General features: G+C 39.9%; 1 protein-coding gene across 2 annotated transcripts in view; it reads right to left on the reverse strand.

The window, feature by feature from the left end:
* rnf220a (ring finger protein 220a) overlaps nt 1–19,928 on the reverse strand; it is a 512,316-nt gene that overhangs the window by 84,796 nt on the left and 407,592 nt on the right. For both annotated transcript variants that reach the window (XM_087990559.1, XM_087990558.1), the window contains one exon: nt 12,679–12,817. In XM_087990559.1, coding sequence (XP_087846685.1) covers nt 12,679–12,817 — 139 coding nt within the window. The remainder of the gene's footprint in view (nt 1–12,678; nt 12,818–19,928) is intronic.

The following is a 19,928-nucleotide window of genomic DNA, read 5'->3' on the forward strand; positions in this document are numbered from 1 at the left end:
GTTAAATCTTTTCTCAGCCTACTCTTCCTGAAGGAAAATAACCCCAGCTTTTTGAAGGTAAAAACAATGACTGCAGATGCTGGAAACCAGATTCTGGATCAGTGATGCTACCTGAACTGCTGTGCTCTTCCAGCACCACTGATCCAGAACCCAGCTTTTTGAAGCCTACCACCACTCTCTTCACTGTATACAATACATCCAAGTTTTGTCATCCACAGATTCTGAAATTTCTTTCTGCTCTTCCAGTTCTAGGTCATTATTATATATCAAGCAAGCAACAATTTTGATACTGATCCTTTTCCATATCTTTCTCCAGACAGAAAAAAAACAGCTTCACCACCATTCGGCAACACACATGGGGCTCGCTACGTTGCCACAAAGCTAAAAAGGTGCTCTGTCTACCACAAAGATGTGTAACATTACACATGATTTTCAGTGCTATTGTGATGTCTGGCATGCAGACATGCATTCCAAAGACCAGCCGAGTGTACTGAACAGCATATCCTCTTGGCTATTCATACCAAGCAAAGTACTGACTATTTTCAACCAGCAAGTGCATGTAAAATTCACAATACTAAGGTCCAATATTCCCTGTGCTTCTGCAGTAGGATAATGCTTGCTAAGTAATTCGAAGTGTACAAAGCATTGTACTAACAGCCAATTTTGGATTGCAGCTTTTCAGTGTAACCCACTGATGTACTGGAAGGTCCTTATTGTAATACGCGAGATCCTGTTCTGTGCAGACAGAAAGAACATACTGCATTTGTTTCAATTCAAAAAGTTAAGTGATAGGCATTCTTTGATTCATTTCTCAGGGCAATGTCTTGACCAAGAATCAACCTGTCTGGTTTAAAACATAACCAAAACTTGGTTCCTGGTCAAGCAAAGTCTTGATTTTGAAATTCTAGTCGCTGTGTTCAAATCCCTCCACAACCTTGCCACTCCATATCTCTAATTTCTTCCAGCCCACTTATGCTTTTCTAATACTGGCATCTAGTGAATCTCCAATTTTAATTATTCCACCATTGATGGCCATACTTTCTTTGTCAAGGTCCCAAACTCTGGAATACTCTCTCCAAATCTGTATGTTCCACTATTTTGCTTTCCTCCTTTTAAATACTACTTAAAATCTATCTCTTTGACCAAGCTTTCAATCATCTTATCTATTATCTCCTTACGTAACCCAATATCAGCTTTGACAAAGGGTCAGTTAGACTCGAAATGTCCGCTCTTTTCTCTCCCTACAGCTGCTGCAAGACTTGCTGAGATTTTCCAGCATTTTCTCGTTTTTGGTTCCAATATTATTAGTTGTCTTATAATACTCCTCTGAAACAGCTTTGAACATCTCATTACATTGAGGTGCGAGGTAAATCCAAGTTCTTGGTGCTGGCCTAGAGGTAGGTTTCTATTAATTCATTTACAATTTATTCACTAAAATATATCACTCACACTGATTTGAATTTACATTTAATAGTTTTATGTTCATTAAAGTGAGAGGTGGTAGTGCTGGTGATTGGAACATTTATTTCAAGCATTTAATGCTACCATGAAACTCTACTCTAACATAACCATATGACTCAGCCTCAGCTTCAGAATCCTTCAGAACACCAATGACCTTTTTATTTTCAATCCTCCACACCAGTTTTAAGTTTGTTCTTGGCATGAGATATTAATACTGAATTAGATGAAGGTTTCTGTGTTAGGCCATATCCACATGGAATGGATTTGATCACCCAAATTGTTATATGTAGATCCCTTAGAAGCAACCTTATTCAACAGCACAAAAGCCAAATGGTAGATGGAGTTAAGATACAGATTAGCTTTGAAGTAAATAAATGGCAGAACAAGCTCTGATCACAAAATGTCCCACTCCTGTTCCTATGCTTCTATGTCTTATCTTTGTAGGCAATTGAATCTAGGCTCAAGGGTTGCAAATACAGTGTCTAATTCACTACACTTCGAAGTTCTAAGCTTTGCTTTATAAGGTACATTTTCACATCTTACAACTCAAAGCACTTCATGCAGGAGATAAGCCAGACTATTAAATGAACAAGTGTAAACTATTTATTTCAGATCAAAAGAAGTGAAAAAGGCTAGCTGGCATACAAAATAAAATTAGATCTCAGGATCTCAAATATACATAAACATTAAAAAAACTTCATTCCCATCTATTCTAAAGGACAACACCTTCAATAATTCATTGGAAGAGCGAGGTTATGTGTCAAGTCTGAGAATAAGTTTTGAGCAACATAACTTTTGAGTTTTACTAAATGAGATCAGTGGAACTGTACTACTGTTGGTGAATAGAATTGTCCATCTCAAGCAGCTCATGAATTACACTGCAACAGGAAGAACGGCATTCTAAAAATGTAACATTTCATATTAGACAGGTCCAAGTATAAGTTTCTAGTATATTTCATCCTAGTCAAGTAGTTTGCATTATATACAACACTGGGAATTTTGAATTTCACATCCTTTGAAAGGAAAAGACAGAGCTAACTGGAACTTGAATATTTGGCGAAAAGTTTGCTGGATTCTCTCTTCCTTTGAGCATGCGGTAGTTCAGTACTGGTTCCACATTGGCTCATTCTAAATTCCATATGCTTCAAAATTACCTATTGAATGTAAAGCAATACATGTGACATTGTCAAGATTTCAATTTTAGCAGTCTACCTATTATTCCCTAACTATAAAGAGATTGAACTTCGCATTGTCAGATAATGTGTCTCTTTTCTTCCCACTCAACTTACCCAACCTCGGTTATCTCATCCAGCACAAGCAAGAATCAATCCACTTCAACACAGGAGATTAATACTGATCATTATTTGTTAACACCACTGCAAATGATATTATAAAGATTCTTGATTTGTGCTATTTCTGGAAAAATCAAAGGTATTTTAATGCAAAATTTTATTACAAATGGGAAGAATAGGAAATCTTCCCATTAGGATTCCAACATTATAACCACCCCTTCCCAACTTAACCCCATCAGGTGGCACGGTGGCTCAGTGGTTAGCACTGCTGCCTCACAGCACCAGGGTCCAGGTTCAATTCCGGCCTCAGGTGACTGTCTGTGTGGAGTTTGCATATTCTCCCCATGTCTGCGTGGGTTTCCTCCGGGCACTCCGGTTTCCTCGTGTAGGCCAGGTGGATTGGCCATGCTAATTTGCCCATAGCGTTAGATGCATTAGCCAGAGGGAAATGGGTCTGGATGGGTAACTCTTCGGAGGGTTGATGTGGACTTGTTGGACTGAAGGGCCTGTTTCCACACGGAAGGGAATCTAAAAAAATCTAATCTAACCAATAAACTTGTGCCAAAGGAATCTCAAATCCTAAGACCCTCTATCAGAAGTTTCCAAAATAATTTTGTTTGACTATAGTGTTAACTGATGAGACAGTCACCCGAGGCCAGAAGTGAACCTGGGACCCTGATGCTATGAGGTACCGTGCCGCCCGATGGGGTTGAGTTGGGAAGGGGTGGTTATAATGTTGGAATCCTAATTGGAAGATGATGAACTATAAAAGCCACTTCATATCCCTTGTATATATTAAATGTTCAATACCAAGTCTTACAGAGTGAATAAGGCAAACTAAGCAAAGCTGAAATTATAACGTCTTTTAAGTTTCCAATTTTCAATTGAAATGGTAATACAGATTTGTTCAAACCTTGACTTTAAAATTATTAAAACCACACTCAGCTTGTAAACTGCTTTGTTCAGTGGAGATTTTGCAAGATTTTTCATTTTGTTCTGAACCTGAAATGTGAAACAATTTTCTTATAAACTTCAATCATCTTCAAATCTACACAGCAGAGCAGCGTTATTTCAAAAAGCCCAGCAGAGGTCTGTACAAGATTCTTGCCAACCGCTCACTCGCACTCCCTCTCTCTCTCTCTCTCTCTCTCTCTCTCTGAAGTTGTCCGGACAGTTTTCCTTACCTCGCGTTATCACTTGCTTTAAACAGACTTGGCAGGCAATCTAATCCTCCCTGAAAAGGTCAGTGCCATTTTAACTGCCTTTCAATCACATTATGCATGGTGCAGCACGCGTTCTCTGCGATGCCTCCAGCTCTTGTCTAGACTGGATCAATACCTGAGCGATATCACTAGAGGAATGACACATGATGCCAATCGACCCAAAATCCCTAAATGGAACTGAACAGAAGGGAACAACTAGCCGCCTCTGACCTATCGCTACCTAATCTACTTAGTCCCATCTGCTCAGGCCGAAATAACAACCGAAGATTTCCTCAGTCAGTGGTTTGCAGCGAGTGGGGACTTGCTCAGGCAGAACAATTCCACTCCCCCCCTCCACCCCCCAGCTTTGAAGTCACATTACAAAGCAGGTATGAAAGCACAGTTTCAAACGTTTTCTGATGCCATCATTACTTTCTTATCTCCTTGCTCATTCCACAGTTACTATAGTTCAATCTACAGCGTGTCAATAGTCTGCTATCTGAGCAGCCTCAGTTAGTTACTGTTCAAAGTCACTTTCCTTAAACTTCAGTGAATCATTTAAAGATGATAGTCCTGGTTTAGACTGAACCAATTCAATTTTTGGGTTAATGGATTTATTTTTTTTTCGAAAGTACATGATACACAGAATAAGAACAGCTTTTTCAAAAAGATGCTGTAAATGTGAACAGATTTCAGATTTCACTCAGTCTTCAGTTATAACTATTGATATTCACTAGATATCGCGATTATATCAAAACAACAATTTTATTTTCAAAAGTGTTCAAGAAGGGAATAATGAATAATGGAATGGTAGAAAACCAGAAAATGTCAATGCAGTTCTTTTAACCAATTTGTCATTTATAAAAATGCTACATCACACAATCTCTCTTACTCCTTTCCATGTTATTTTTTTGGCAAAAGCATTTCAGACTCTGATACAAAGAATACCATATCACTGAAGAATTTTAAATGCTGCTTGTGGAACCAGGTCTACTAGCAGTTAATGCCTTTAGTAAAGGTGAAGAGACAAAAAAAAGTAGTCAGTAAATTCAGTTCCAAACACAATGATTATTGAGAAAATGCTTTTTTTTCCCAAGCATGGGCTAGTGGATTTTATGCTCTTTGCTTAAAACAGAATGAACAACAAAAAGACAACACAGAGTACTGTGATTAGGAGAACGTAGCCAATCCTTAAAAGAAATGGAATTGTGACCAAATGACCTTACATATATTTTCTATGAAATCGCCCTACACAAAATTTCATTCTTCAAAGGGAAAGCTTACTCAAAGTGAGCAATTTCCAAACACCAGGACACATGAGTATCAATGCACTGGTCAACGAAGTGAAGCTACACAAATCTTTTCTACAGCAGTGCCTGTTCTTGAAATGGCTACAAAATGCCCATATATTCAAAAAGAATTACAACTTCTGTTTCAAGTTAAAAATCACACAACACCAGGTTATAGTCCAACAGGTTTAATTGGAAGCACACTAGCTTTCGGAGCGACGGTCCTTCATCAGGTGATAGTGGAGGGCTCGATCGTAACACAGATTTTATAGCAAAAATTTACAGTGTGATGTAACTGAAATTATAATTGAAAAATTGATTGTCTGTTAAGCCTTTCATCTGTTAAAACACAGTGATAGTTTCACTTCTTTCATGTGTAAATCACAAAACCTTTGTTTAAAAGTTGCATTCTCGGGTTAGCTGTTAACAATGGTGCTAGCTAGACAATATGTTGAAGGTGTTGGCCCCCGTGTTCTCTGTCTATGCCATGATGTTTAAATTGATTCTAATCTAAAAAGTGAGATAACAGAGTTTTACATAAATTCATGCAGTTTTTGAGCTCAGAATTCTTCATGAATGCATGCAGTTTTTGAGCAAAGTACAATGTAACTCTGCAAGTACAAATTCACCCCACAAAATATACTTGTGCATGTGGGTCTTTGTCTGTGTGTGTGTGTGTCTGTCTATCTGGGGTGGGGGTTGTGAGTGTGAGAAAGTGTGTGTGTGTGTGTAGTGAGTGCAGAGTGTCTTAAGTCTATGAGGGGGTGCATGTGAGTGTGTGTGTCTATAAGGGTGTGTGTGGGTGTCTGTGTGCGCGTCCTGTGTGTACCTGTGTCCATGTGTATGTGAGAGTATGTGTGTGTGTAGGAATATCTGTGTGTATGTGTAGTGCAATGGTGATCACCTGTAATGTGATATGAACCCAAGGTCCCGGTTGAGGCCCTCCCTATGGGTACCGAACTTAGCTATCAGCCTCTGCTTGGCCACTTTTCTCTGCTGCCTGTCCCAAAGTCCACCTAGAATCAATCTAAACATCATGGCATAGACAGAGAACACAGGGGGCCAACACCTTCAACATATTGTCTAGCTATCACCATTGTTAACAGCTAACCCGAGAATGCAACTTTTAAACAAAGGTTTTGTGATTTACACATGAAAGAAGTGAAACTATCACTGTGTTCTAACAGATGAAAGGCTTAGCAGACAACCAATTTTTCAATGTATAATTTCAGTTACATCACACTGCAAATTTTTGCTATAAATTCTGTGTTACGATCGAGCCCTTCACTATCACCTGATGAAAGAGCTTCGCTCCGAAAGCTAGTGTGCTTCAAATTAAACCTGTTGGACTATAACCGGTTGTTGTGTGATTTTTAACTTTGTACACCCCAGTCCAACACCGGCATCTCCAAATCATAACTTCTGTTTCCATATTTATAACAGCACTTGAAAGAAAATAATGCTTCAATTCTCAACATCATGAAGTGGTTCCTTGAAGATTTTGCTAAGTGAATATTCTTTTATTTTCATGGTACTTAAGAACACAGACTTGTTCTTCAACTGACATGACAGGCCCAGCTGTGAAGCACAGCTGACACATACTCTGAAGCTTTCATTAGAAAAATGGTTCAAATTGATCACAGCCCTTGTACCTGCAATCCCCCTAGCAGCTCCCACTAGACACTGCTTTTTCAATATTTTATAACTTCTGAAATGAGACACTGTGCTCCTTGCCCTACCTCATTTAGGTAAAACAAGGGAGCTAACGGGGAATTTTGTTTGACAAGCTCTCATTTCTCAGCTCTTCTGCCCTCAGTGAGCCAGAAGTAGAGTATTGCTAAAATTACATTCCCTACAACTGGTCAAGTAAAGGTCAAATACTAGCGATGAGAAAATGGTTGAGATTTGACAGGTTTCTTTAAAGGAAAATTACCACCTGATTTTTATTCTTTCACACAGATTTTTACAGAAGAAAGTCTTATAGTTTTGCAGTATGTTAACTATGAATGTTTTTATTTCTAATTTGCCTTTGGATGAAGAAAAGCAAATGCTCAAAGCATCAAGAAATATATCCCCAAATGCAGGGTAAACATCACATGCCACCATAACCCCACTGATTCCCACAGTCACCTTGACTATACTTCCTCCTATCCGGTTTCCCGTAAGGGATCTTTTTCATTCTCCAGTTTCTCCAACTCCATCACATCTGACAATGCTACCTTCTATACTAGAACTTGTGACAAGTCCTCCTTTTTCTTCAACTGAGCTTTCCCCTCTCTCACGGTTGACAGAGACCCAACCTTGTCAGTTCCATTTCACACCCTCTTCCCTCACGGCTACCTTTTCTTTATGGAATCATGTTAAGCTTCTCCTTTCCCTCCACCTACTTCAACAGCATCCAAACTCCACAAATTATCCAATGCACCTCAAGCATGATGTCATTACAAACATGTCTCCCCTCTATAGTTCCAAAGGTAGGACTCCTTCTGCAATGCCCTGGCCTACACCTCAATCATATTCAACATCACACCCCTTTCTTAAGCACCTTCCCGTGCAAGCACAGATGATACCTAATCCTTTTCCATCATCCAGAGGCCCAAAACTACTTCTAGATGAAACAGATATTCAGTTGCACTTCTTTCAATTTAGTATTCTGTTTTCATTGCTCATAATACAATCTTCTCTAAGTGGAGACACCAAATGTAATTTGGGTTAACTGCTTTGTGAACGCGATCATTCACTTCGCAGGCATTGCTACCAGTTTCTGGTTGCTCTCATTTTATTCTCCATCCTCTTAAGACTCTCCACATTGTATACTGGGCTTTATTGGAACACACAATAAGGAGCACCTCAACTTTCTACAGCCACATTGGCAGGCTTCTGGTTCAACTCTGAATTCAACAATTGCAAACTATTACCCTTGTCTCCATTTTCTTTGGACAGCAGCTAGTAGTGATGATTCTACTATTTATACTTACATTTATCTTAGATCCAGCTGTAGTTTCTTTACTTAACTCAATACCACCCTGCTTTAAACCTGCACCATGAACATCTCTGCATTCCAAAGACCTTTTCCTTCATTCTTCCTCCCTCAACTACCGTGGGTCTCTGTACTTATTTAAAACCTGCAACATAACTAGCATTTTCTGTTCTAACAGGCCATAGGTTTAAAACATTAACTTTGTTTTATCTTTCATAGCTGCTGCCGTGACCTGCTGATTATTTCTAAAATTTTGTTTTTATTTCACTTTTGTACATTCAGCTGCTGATTTTGATAGCTTATAATTAGAAGGCCGCCACAAATTGTTCAGAATGTATTTTCTCAGTCTGCTTTTCAACACTAACAGGGCCAGTTAAACAGAAACAAGGGACAGGAGAAGGCCATACAAATCTGCTCCGCCATTCAATATAATACTACGATTTTCTCCCCATACCATTTGATGTCATTAAAATCTAAAAATTTGTCTCTTTCTTGAATGACTTGGTCTCCACAGCCTCTATAATAAGAGAATTCACCTTTGAGTGAACATATTCTTCCTCATCTCAGTCCAAAGTGGTCTACCCCATAAACGAAGTCTGTAACCCCTGGTTCTGGACTCCCCAACCAGGGAAAAGATGCTCTCTGCATCTCGTCTGTCCTGCATGGTTAGAATTTTATACATTTCAATTAGATTCCCTCTCTTTCTTCTAAACTCTAGTGAATACAGGCCCCGTCGAACTAATCTTCCTGATAGCATGTACCTGCCAATCCCAGTATCAACCTAGCCAACTTCTACTGCACTCCCTCAATGGCAAGTTTAGCATTTTTTAGGTAGGGAGTCCAAAAAGATGTATAATTCTCCAAGTGGGTCTAAAGGGGAAAGATGGTGGTGTAGTAGCAATGTTGTTGAACAAGCAATACAGAGGCCTGGCAGGGATCTGGTTCATAAATGCCCTTTACTGAAGGAAATCTACAGCCTTTACATGGTCTGGCCAACATGCAATTCCAGACCCACGCAAAGTAGTTGACTCTTAACTGGGAAATTAGGAAGGGGCATTAAATGCTGGAACTTGCCAACAATACCTACATTCCCTGAACAAATTTATAAAAAGGTGTTCATTCATCATAACCGCAGCAATACAGCCTCTTATCGACTTACTCAACTTGTCTACGTCATCTTGAAGCCTCCTTAAAATTCACAATTCCGCTCAGTTTTGTATCATCAGCAAACATGGAACTGTTGCATTTGTTTGGTCATTTATATACATCACCCAAGAACTGAACCTTTTGGTACCCCACTAATCACTGCCTGCCATTCTGAAAAAGACCTATTTGTTCCCACTCTCTATTTCCTGTCCGTCAATCAATTCTCAATCCATGCCTATACAATACATTACTCCCTATCCCATTTGCTTTAATTGCACCTTTTAACCGCTTTCCAAAAATTCAAATACACCACATCACTGGTTCTCCCTAATCTAATCTCTTAGTTATATCCTCAAAAAGTTACAATAAATTTGTAAAGAATGATTTATCTTCTATGAACCCATGGTGACTTGGTCCACCTCGTTAATGATTCCCAGGTGAGCTGTTACCGCATCTTCTAGGATAGATATTAGCATTTTCCTCAGTACTGATTAGAGGCTAAACTGATTTGTAATTCTCATCTTTTTTCTCCTTCCCTTTTTAAATAGTGGGGTTATATGGGTCACCCCTCAATCTGCAGGAATTGCTCCAGAGTCTAAAGAATCTTAGAAGATGACCACCAATGCATTCAATATTTCTAGGACTATTGATGGTCATTTGTCAACTCCTAGAGACCAATTAGTATCGATGCTCCATTGTTGCAATCCACCACAGAGGCAAAGGAACAGTTCGATGAGGAGCTTAATATACTAAAAGCGCAATTTCCAGGGCAGAACAACTTTACCTACAGGGGATTTCTAAGTAACAGTAACTGTAGAACAATACTGATGGCATTGATTTCTCAGACCCCAGGATCTATGATGAATCAACAAAGACAGAAGCTACTTGAAATTTGATTAATGGACTTGGGCAACATGATGGCACAGTGCCTCACAGCAGCAGAGTCCCGAGTTTGATTCTCACCATGGGTAACTGTTTATGTGAAGTTTGCACATTATCCCCATGTTTGCATGAGTTTCCTCTCAATGCACCTGCTTCCATTCACAGTCCAAAGATGCGCAGGTTGGGTGGATTAAGTTTGGGTATTACAAGGAACTGGGTCTGGGTGGGATGCTCTTTGGAGGGTCAGTGTGGATTCAATAGGCCGAATTGCCTCTTCCCACGCTGTAGAGATTCTATGACATAAGGACAATACACTGCAAGGCTATAAGGATAGAAAGGGTGAATGACACTGAGCTATCATGGACTGGATGGGCAAAATGGCCTCTTTCCATGCTGTATTAATTCAATGAAAAAAGGCAAACAGAAACAAATAGCTCAGCTGGGTTAGAAAAGGACCCAAAGAGAACACAGCCTAGCAAATCATTCACACCTCAGTTCAGTGCCTTGCTTCGCACAAATGCAGCAGGGACTGTATGACAGAGTGAGGCCCCTGAGCCTCACCGTTCATACATATTTCATACAAAATTGACCACCACCACAGTACAAACCCATCATCCTATGAGTCAGACGGTGGTTTCCACGAGTGATCATCCAATATCTTCCAAGTTCCTAAAAAGAATGCTTTCAGTACTAAGCAAACCAGTTTCCCCGCTGTCCACATTAATTAAACTCTAGATACAACTCTTAAACAGATCATCCCAGAAGAGGTTTGTAGAAATTTCAAGAAGAGGCTTATATTTTCCAATTCCACTACTTCTCAAACATTTTATTTGTAAAAGAAAGTCTAGCTTGGATTGAACAACCCTAATGGAGCACCCAATCCCGTACAAAAGAAGAGGTTGAGAAGAAAGCCACAGTTCAGTTGGCAAAACCTGCCAGTTGGTAAGAGAATATCTAATTATTTTAGGAAGATAATGTTATTAAGAATAGAATGATTTGAGACCATCCCGGACTCAGGTTACATTTGAACTGAATACAGAATACAGCCTTATTTACAGTGACCTATCAATCAATTTGAATCAAGAAAAAAAATACAATTTTGGCCAGCTACTAACATTTACAGTGGAAAAATGAATGTTAACGGTTTTAGTTTTCTTACATTCTTAATTTAAAACTATTCCTTATGTTAACTGTTTTCAATTATAGTGCAGAAGTATTCAATGTTAAATATCAATCTTGCAATACTGACAGAAATGATCCAAATGGGATGAAAGAGGGTTAAAGATGGTGCAACAGCAAGTGTTAGTAGGAAGAAAATAATGAGAGATGGGAGGATAGTTGAGGGGCAACACAAAGATAAGTGGAAAGAATTGGCTGAGGACACTATTTTGCTGGAGAGAAAAATATAGCTTGTTTTTTTTTTCCCCTTCAGTTCTAGAAAATCTGTTTGAGACATTAAGTAGTTGCAGAAAATTGTATCAAATAAATCCTTTACAATTACAACCATTACTTCGACACATCTATCTAATGGATACCATTGGAATTGGTAATATTTTGAGACTATATCATTCCAGTCATTAGTGCATGTTTACGCATTAATCTGAGCTGACAATTCAACATATAATGAAGTATGGCTGCATTCTCAAAAGTGTTCCTTTCCTGATGAGAGTACAATGATACCTCTTCGAATTGTTCGAGTGGACAAAACAGATTTCTTACAGTGCCCTGGTCAACATTATTCTCTTAAATGTCATGGTAAATTGTCCACAGTGTCCAGGGATGTGCAGGCTAGGCGGATTAGCCATGGTAAATTTGGAGTTACGGGGATAAGGTGGGGTCTGGGTGGGATGCTCTTTGGATGGCCAGTGCAGACTCAATCGGCCGAATGGCCTTTTTCTGTATTGTAAGGATTCTATGAAATAACACGAGCAATAAGAAAAAAAACCTGTCTGATCATTTCCCTGATTTGCCTTTTGTTCACCTTGCTATACCCCTGTGAAGTCCTTCAATTTGTCCTGTGAGAGACATTGATGTCCCTTAGAAAAGTTTGCTCTGTCTTTATCTCTTTCGAGAGAAAATAGGTTATGACACCAATCTTTAAACCAACATTTTACCACAAACAATCTCTGCATATTTTCATTTAAATCCTGAAATTTCTTGACTCCATTCAGACCTTTATCCCATCTGGGTCTAGACTGGACCAATACAATGATCCTAAACACACACCATATAGTTGGAAACTGTCAATCAAGTGCACTTGCACTTAAAGTTCAAAGCACTGAGAAGCTTCAAATAATTTAAAATGATTTATACCAAAGTTTTAATTTAAAATTAGACTTTAGGGGAGGAAAAAAAAGACTTCACACAAATCAATTTAAAATTTAACTAACAGCAGCAACGTTCAAAACATTCATAACATTGCATACCTCGAAAGCCACCTTCCAATAAAGTTGTAGCTCGTATTCTCTTCTGCCCACACCATTCGTACTCTTCAAACCTGTTCACACTTCCACTCTCATTTTCTATGTCCACTGACTCATCATCATTTGTGCAAGAGCCATCTCTCTGTGGATTGAAATAAACTGTTTAAGCCAGTTTTGGAAAACGGCTTCCACTACTTTAAGTTTCATACAAGTGTCACTTCAGGTTTTTTCATTAACATCAACCAGTGATAGAGAAAATTATCTCTTCCTTTTCAGTAAACTTGATGACATTTGACACAAATATATCACAAATAGGAGTCATATGAAAAGAAAATATACAATGATAGTTGTTTATCAAACAAGAAAACCTGATGTTCCAATTTCTTTTATTAAGCTAAAAATCTTTGTCTTCAGCAACTTATTACACAACTCCTGGTCTTTTCTGAAACAAACTAAGATTAGTTGAATGTGCACTCATTGAACTTTAAACGCTACATTTCCTGGTATGGTTTCTTCAAATTAAAATTTTACAAATACTGTCCAATGAATAGCATAGCCTAGCACACTTAATGAGTCTAATCTTCAATTTCAAAACAAATGTATGATAGAGGTTAATTTAACAGGTTGTCGAATGTTTTAATATGTTTTCACTTCAGTCATTAGTAGCAGTTATACAGGGCTGAAACGTCAATACTATTAATCCTGGTGAAAAGACAACTACCATTAAGTGTATCTGTAGTTTACAATGGCATCATGGTTGACACACACATGGTGGACCAAAGGGCCTGCTCCTATGCTGTACTGTCCTATACAGTCAGTTCTTCTATAACGTGATGGTTGCATTCTTGCGCAACCCCACATTATAGAAAAATCACGCTTTAGAAGTAGCGCTTAATGTATTGGCAATGTAATGGTGTTGAAAATGTGTTGCTGGAAAAGCGCAGCAGGTCAGGCAGCATCCAGGGAACAGGAGAATCGACGTTTCGGACATAAGCCCTTCTTCAGGAATGAGGAAAGTTTGTCCAGCAGGCTAAGATAAAAGGTCGGGAGGAGGGACTTGGGGGAGGGGGTGTCGGAAATGTGATAGGTGGAAAGAGGTCAAGGTGAGGGTGATAGGTCAGACTGGAGGTCGGGAAGAAGATTGCAGGTTAGGAAGGCGGTGCTGAATTCGATGGATTAGACTGAGACAAGGTGGGGGGAGGGGAAATGAGGAAACTGGTGAAATCCCTTGTGGTTGGAGGGTTCCTAGGCGGAAGATGAGGCGCTCTTCCTACAACCGTCGTTTTGTTGTGGTCTGGCGATGGAGGAGTCCAAAGACCTGCATATCCTTGGTGGAGTGGGAGGGGGAATTGAAATGTTGAGCCACAGGGTGGTTGGGTTGGTTGGTCCGGGTGTCCCAGAGGTGTTCTCTGAAACGCTCCGCAAGTAGCCGGCCTGTCTCCCCAATATAGAGGAGGCCACATCGGGTGCAGAGGATGCAATAGATGATGTGTGTGGAGGTGCAGGTGAATCTGTGGCGGATATGGAAGTTTCCTTTGGGGCCTTGGAGGGAGGTGAGGGGGGAGGTGTGGGCGCAAGTCTTGCACCTCCTGCGGTTGCAGGGGAAGGTGCCGGGAGTGGAGGTTGGGTTGGTGGGGGGTGTGGACCTGACGAGGGAGTCACGGAGGGAGTGGTCTTTACAGAATGCTGATAGGGAAGGGGAGGGAAATATATCCCTGGTGGTGGGGTCCGTTCGGAGGTGGCAGAAATGACGGCGGATGATGCGCTGAACATGGAGATTGGTGGGGTGGTAGGTGAGGACCAGTGGGGTTCTGTCCTGGTGGCGGTTGGAGGGGCGGGGTTCAAGGGCGGAGGAGCGGGAAGTGGAAGAGATGCGGTGGAGAGCATCGTCGACCACGTTGGGGGGGAAATTGCGGTCCTTGAAGAAGGAGGCCATCTGGGTTGTGCGTTTTTGGAACTAGTCCTCCTGGGGGCAGATGCGGCGGAGTTGAAGGAATTGGGAGAATGGGATGGCGTTTTTACAGGGGGCAGGATGGGAGGAGGTATAGTCCAGGTAGCTGTGGGAGTCGGTCGGTTTGTAGTAGATGTCCGTGTTGATTCGGTCGCCTGAGATAGAAATAGAAAGGTCGAGGAAGGGGAGGGAGGAATCTGAGACTGTCCAGGTGAATTTGAGGTCGGGGTGGAAGGTGTTGGTGAAGTGGATGAACTGTTCAACCTCCTCGTGGGAGCACGAGGCAGCGCCGATACAGTCATCGATGTAGCGGAGGAAAAGGTGGGGGGTGGGGCCAGTGTAATTGCGGAAGATGGATTGTTCCACATATCCTACGAAGAGGCAGGCATAGCTGGGGCCCATGCGGGTGCCCATGGCTACTCCTTTCGTTTGGAGGAAGTGGGAGGATTGGAAAGAGAAGTTGTTCAGGGTGAGGACCAGTTCAGTCAGTCGAAGGAGGGTGTCAGTGGAAGGGTACTGGTCAGTACGGCGGGAAAGAAAGAAGCGGAGGGCTTTGAGTCCTTCAGTGGAAGGGTACTGGTCGGTACGGCGGGAAAGAAAGAAGCGGAGGGCTTTGAGTCCTCACTTTCTCCACAATGTAATGGTGTTACAGACAATACATGTTTTAAAAGTGCACGCTATTGATACAATGTCCCCAATTTGTCAAACGCGTTACAGCAAGTTTGTGTTGATGAAACGCACGTTACAGCAGAATGACCTGTATTCTAATACCGAGTGAGTGCAACATTCCAGAAAAGAAGCAACATGTCCCAGTTTTAAAGTGGAAAATTACTGAACTGTCTTTCCCCCAAAAACAATGTTCTGAATTTTGCTTTCACCCCAACTCCTGTTGAAAGTTCAACTACAGACTTAAACTCTTAGCAGTAACAAAATACATTAGAAATCCGAAAGTCCATTTTATGTCAGGTCTGTATTCTGTTTACATTTCCTAGTACTTCTTTTGAAAAAGAAGCATTTCAATTAGAAGTGGGAAGGAGTTAACCAACGACTGCATACAAAATGCACATTCACTGAAATTTGAGGTAATTCCTAAAGTAACACTCCAAATTAAAGCTAATGATGCTAAATTAGTTGTAAATCCATGCCAAGAAAAACAACTACTATACCTGATTTTAGTAGATAGATTCAAATAATATGCAATTTGGAAAGATTAATATCTTACAAATGATCCAATAGAGCAGAAGTTGGTTTAAAATATGTAAAATATTTATAGCTTTCCTTATAGTAATTGTGGATGGATACATCCTTATGCGATTTCAGGATACTTTTAATTAATAGCATATTTTTACATGTTAAGTGAACTAAATATTGAATTCACAGAGACTGTTACTGAATAGCACTGGCAAGAACCCAGGTACAGGTTACTTTCCTCCAGCATGAGTAATAGGGAAGCAAAATCCTTTTTAAGTTAAGCCTTTAGCTACAAATTTGCATTCCTTAAAACCATCTACAGGCAGTTCTTCTATAAAACGATTGTTGGATTATTGTACAATGCTGCATTATAGAAAAATTACAATTTAGAAAGAGCACTTAAAGGTGTTGGCGATGTAATCACGTTACAGCCAACGCACGTTTTAAATATTTGCACTTTAGAAACAGCACCTCCAATTCGTCAATTGTGTTACAACAAATTCACATTACAGCAGAAAGACCTACATCTTTAATTTATTTTAATGTGTCAAAGTAATTAGCATCTAATTTCATTTGATGTCTGAGGTACAGTAGAGGAGCGGTATCCAGATATGAATAGATATACTGTAAAAGGGAAAGGGCGAAACTCTGACATCATTCTAAGCCAATTTCTGACAAGTAAAATTATGAATAATGGGGGAAGATTCCAATAAAAATAAGAATTATTTTGTTGTCTAGAAATTTACAAACGTCATAAATATGACATTTTGCTGTGCAATTCAATGCCTGTTGCATCTTGTTACCTTCAAATAATTAGTTACCTATACGAGCATAACTAGAACTTCAGTTTCTTGCTCCAAATTTAAGAGGTATCTTTTTATCAACAATAACACAAAAAGGATGCTGAGGGAACAGCAGAGATTTTAAATTAATACTTTGCATCAGTTTATTCTGCACAGTCTTGTCAATTATAAGATTGATCATATTACAAAGTTCAGGACAGAGAATAAGGAAACTTAAAGAGATCAACAAGCCAGTTCAGCTGACATTTACTAAAGAATTTTTTAACATGTGAACCACGTTCCATTAGGACTTGTTGCTCAGACTGAAAGGCTGATAAAAGGTTGAAAAGGCAGAGCCAACAGGTAACTAAAGATCCAATACTTTGCCTTCAAGAACAGGTAAGAATCTGAAAATACCACAAGAAATATGGCTACTGGACTATGAATTATAGAATCCCTACAGTGGAGAAAGAGGCTATTCGGCTCATCAAATCTGCAGCGACCCACTGAAGAGCAACCCCCACCCCCGACTATCCATGTAACCCCGCATTTCCCTTGGCTAATCCACCTAGCCTGCACATTCCTAGACACTAAGGGGAATTAGCATGGCCAATCCACTGAACTTACATCTTTGGACTGTGGGAGGAAACCCACACAGACACAGGGAGAATGTGCAAAGTCCACATGGATAGTCACCCAAGGCTGGAATTGAACACGGGTTCCTGGCACTGTGAGGCAGCAGTGCTACCAATAGAGAAGGCATCTTCAGAAACACTCAATAGTGCTACTGGAAAAGTTACATCTTATAATGACATAATATTTCGAACAGGTTACTATGTTAGTGAATGAAGGAAATGCAGCAAACATAGTGCACCTCAACTGAGAGTCATACAGCACAGAAACAGTCCAGCCTGTCCATGCCAAACATAATCCCAAACTAAACTAATCCTACCTGTCTACTCTTGGCCCAAATCGCTCCAAACCTTTCACCTCCATGTATCTATCCAAATGTCTTTTAAATTAATTGTACCCACATCCATGACTTTCTTAGAGAGCTCATTTCACACGTGAATCACCTGTGTGAAAAAAATTTGCCTCATATGTCTTTTTTAAATCTCTCTCCTTTCACCTTAAAAATGTGTCCCCGAGTCTTGAAATCCCCCATCCTGGTGAAAAGACAACTACCATTAAGTGTATCTGTACTGCTCATTGTTTTATAAATTTCTATCCGGTCACCTCTCAATCTTCTACGCTTCAGAGGAAGAAGTCCTAGCCTATCTAGCCTTCCTTTTTCAGAAGGAATTTGAGTAGCTAACTCACAAGATCCTCAACAGGAACTAGTGAGATGATTAATAATAGGCTTTCAAGTTACAGAAGAGGAAAACTAAGTTCACTGGCAGGTCGCACTTCTTTTCTCAGTGAATAGTAGATCTGTGGATCAGTTTGGCAGCCCCGATGTGGTAATCTTCAAAAGATCTAGGAACTGTTTCAGACTGCACAACATACCACAGAAACATCAGATAATGTCCAGTATAAGTCAGGACCAAAAGGGTCAGAGAAAGATTTTCCAGATTTTTAACCATGGAATTGTGATTGCCCAGGTTTTAGGTTTTTTGTCCACATGGAGACAACATGGCTCCAGATAGGTAGGAAGCATTTGTATCATGATGCATAAGCCATCAAAACATCTGGCTAGGTGAACAGGCTGGACTTTTCCTGTCTTACATTTTGCTATGTATGTCTAAGTGTACATTACATCTAAAAAAACTGAATCTTGAATCACAAGGCTAAAAAAAAATCCAAAAGCCACGCAGTGCAAAACCTGAGCAAGCAAAGACTTGGATCGGATTTTAAATTTGCTGTCTGGCAGAAACTGGATGGTAATTAAAGTAAGTCCAAACATTTACCCCTTCTAAATAACTATCTTGCCATGTCCCAAAATCAATCTGTTATTCTGAGCCAGTGGAAAAGCCACCTGCAGTGAGTAGGATCCTGCTTAAATGCGCAAATCAGTTTCTTGATTATGTTAACTGGTTCATATCCAACAGTCATATTAGTTGGAGGCCTGCAAATGACAGCAGTCACAGATTATCTGTCAGACCAGGTGGCAGATCGATGATCAGCAATTAGATAAAAACAGTTTTAGGTATCCTTATAGTTCAGCAGGAACAGATGTACTCCTCCAAGGTTTACAATGAAGTGTCAGGTCTCTCTTTCAGATTGCTTTCTTGACTGTAGACAAAAAATGCCTTTAAACTGCTTCGACCTGCTCACTCCAGGACATCATTCTCACAAGTTTCACTGCAACCTTTTGTCACTACACGCCTGATCCCGATTACCACCTTGGTGGAGTATCTGCTCAGGTTCAGGTCTGATGCCAAGAAGTATTATCCAAATGAAGACTGGCAAAAATCAGACAGGAAAAGATTAGCCAGGGTTCACAAGCCATTTTAAAGGTATTTGTACTGTGTTCCATCCTTACTTTAAGAAAATGTTTGTTTCAATTCCTCTACATCAATTTTGGAAAAGCAGAATCCTTAGAAGTTGTACACATCCCAGAATTGCGCATTGGTCATATTTTGGATTCTTTGTTGAATAACAGGATAGCATGCAAGGAGTTAAAATATAATAAAGCAGTCCCTTGAAAGCCATAAATATAAGACTTTTGAGTGCTCTGGAAATAGTAGCAAAACGGAACAAACTGCAGACCAGGCCTAATCTCACCATGCAGAGTATATCACAGGATGCACACTTTTTTTAATAACAGAAATCGTGACAGTATATGAAAAAAATCATTTCGCAGCTGAAGTGAGGGTGTGTGTTCCTTTAAGGATATAAAGGCCAACTGATGATAATTAAAATTGGAGTGAATTCCATCAAGCATTAATTGCTACTCAAGTTTGAGCTAAGTACCTTGCCTTTGTTTGTGGCAGTGTCAATTAAGTTTGAGTAAGATTTTGATTTGGATATGTTTTGTTCTTGGCAGAGTGATTTGACACATTGAAAATGACTGTCAGTGTTTCTTTAAACATTCATCTAAGTGTGGCATAGAAATTTGCATTAACTTGTGGCATCATGATGGACTAAAAAAAATTCAAATATGGAAACATATCATAGTACTAACAGAGCTAATGTCATTGCTGACACTGATTCAGAGGTATGCTGTTTTATGCAATGCAAAGGTATCAAAGCGGAGAAAGGGAGGACTGCAGATGCTGGAGATCAGAATCGAAGAATGTGGTGCTGGAAAAGCACAGCTGGTCAGGCAACATCTGAGAAGCAGGAGAATCGACATTTCAAGCAGAAGCCCTACATTTAGGGTGATCAGA

This window comes from Chiloscyllium plagiosum, unplaced genomic scaffold, assembly GCF_037043375.1.
Source record: "Chiloscyllium plagiosum isolate Xiang-an unplaced genomic scaffold, Cpla_swu_hap1 HiC_scaffold_9, whole genome shotgun sequence".
Taxonomy (NCBI): domain Eukaryota; kingdom Metazoa; phylum Chordata; class Chondrichthyes; order Orectolobiformes; family Hemiscylliidae; genus Chiloscyllium; species Chiloscyllium plagiosum.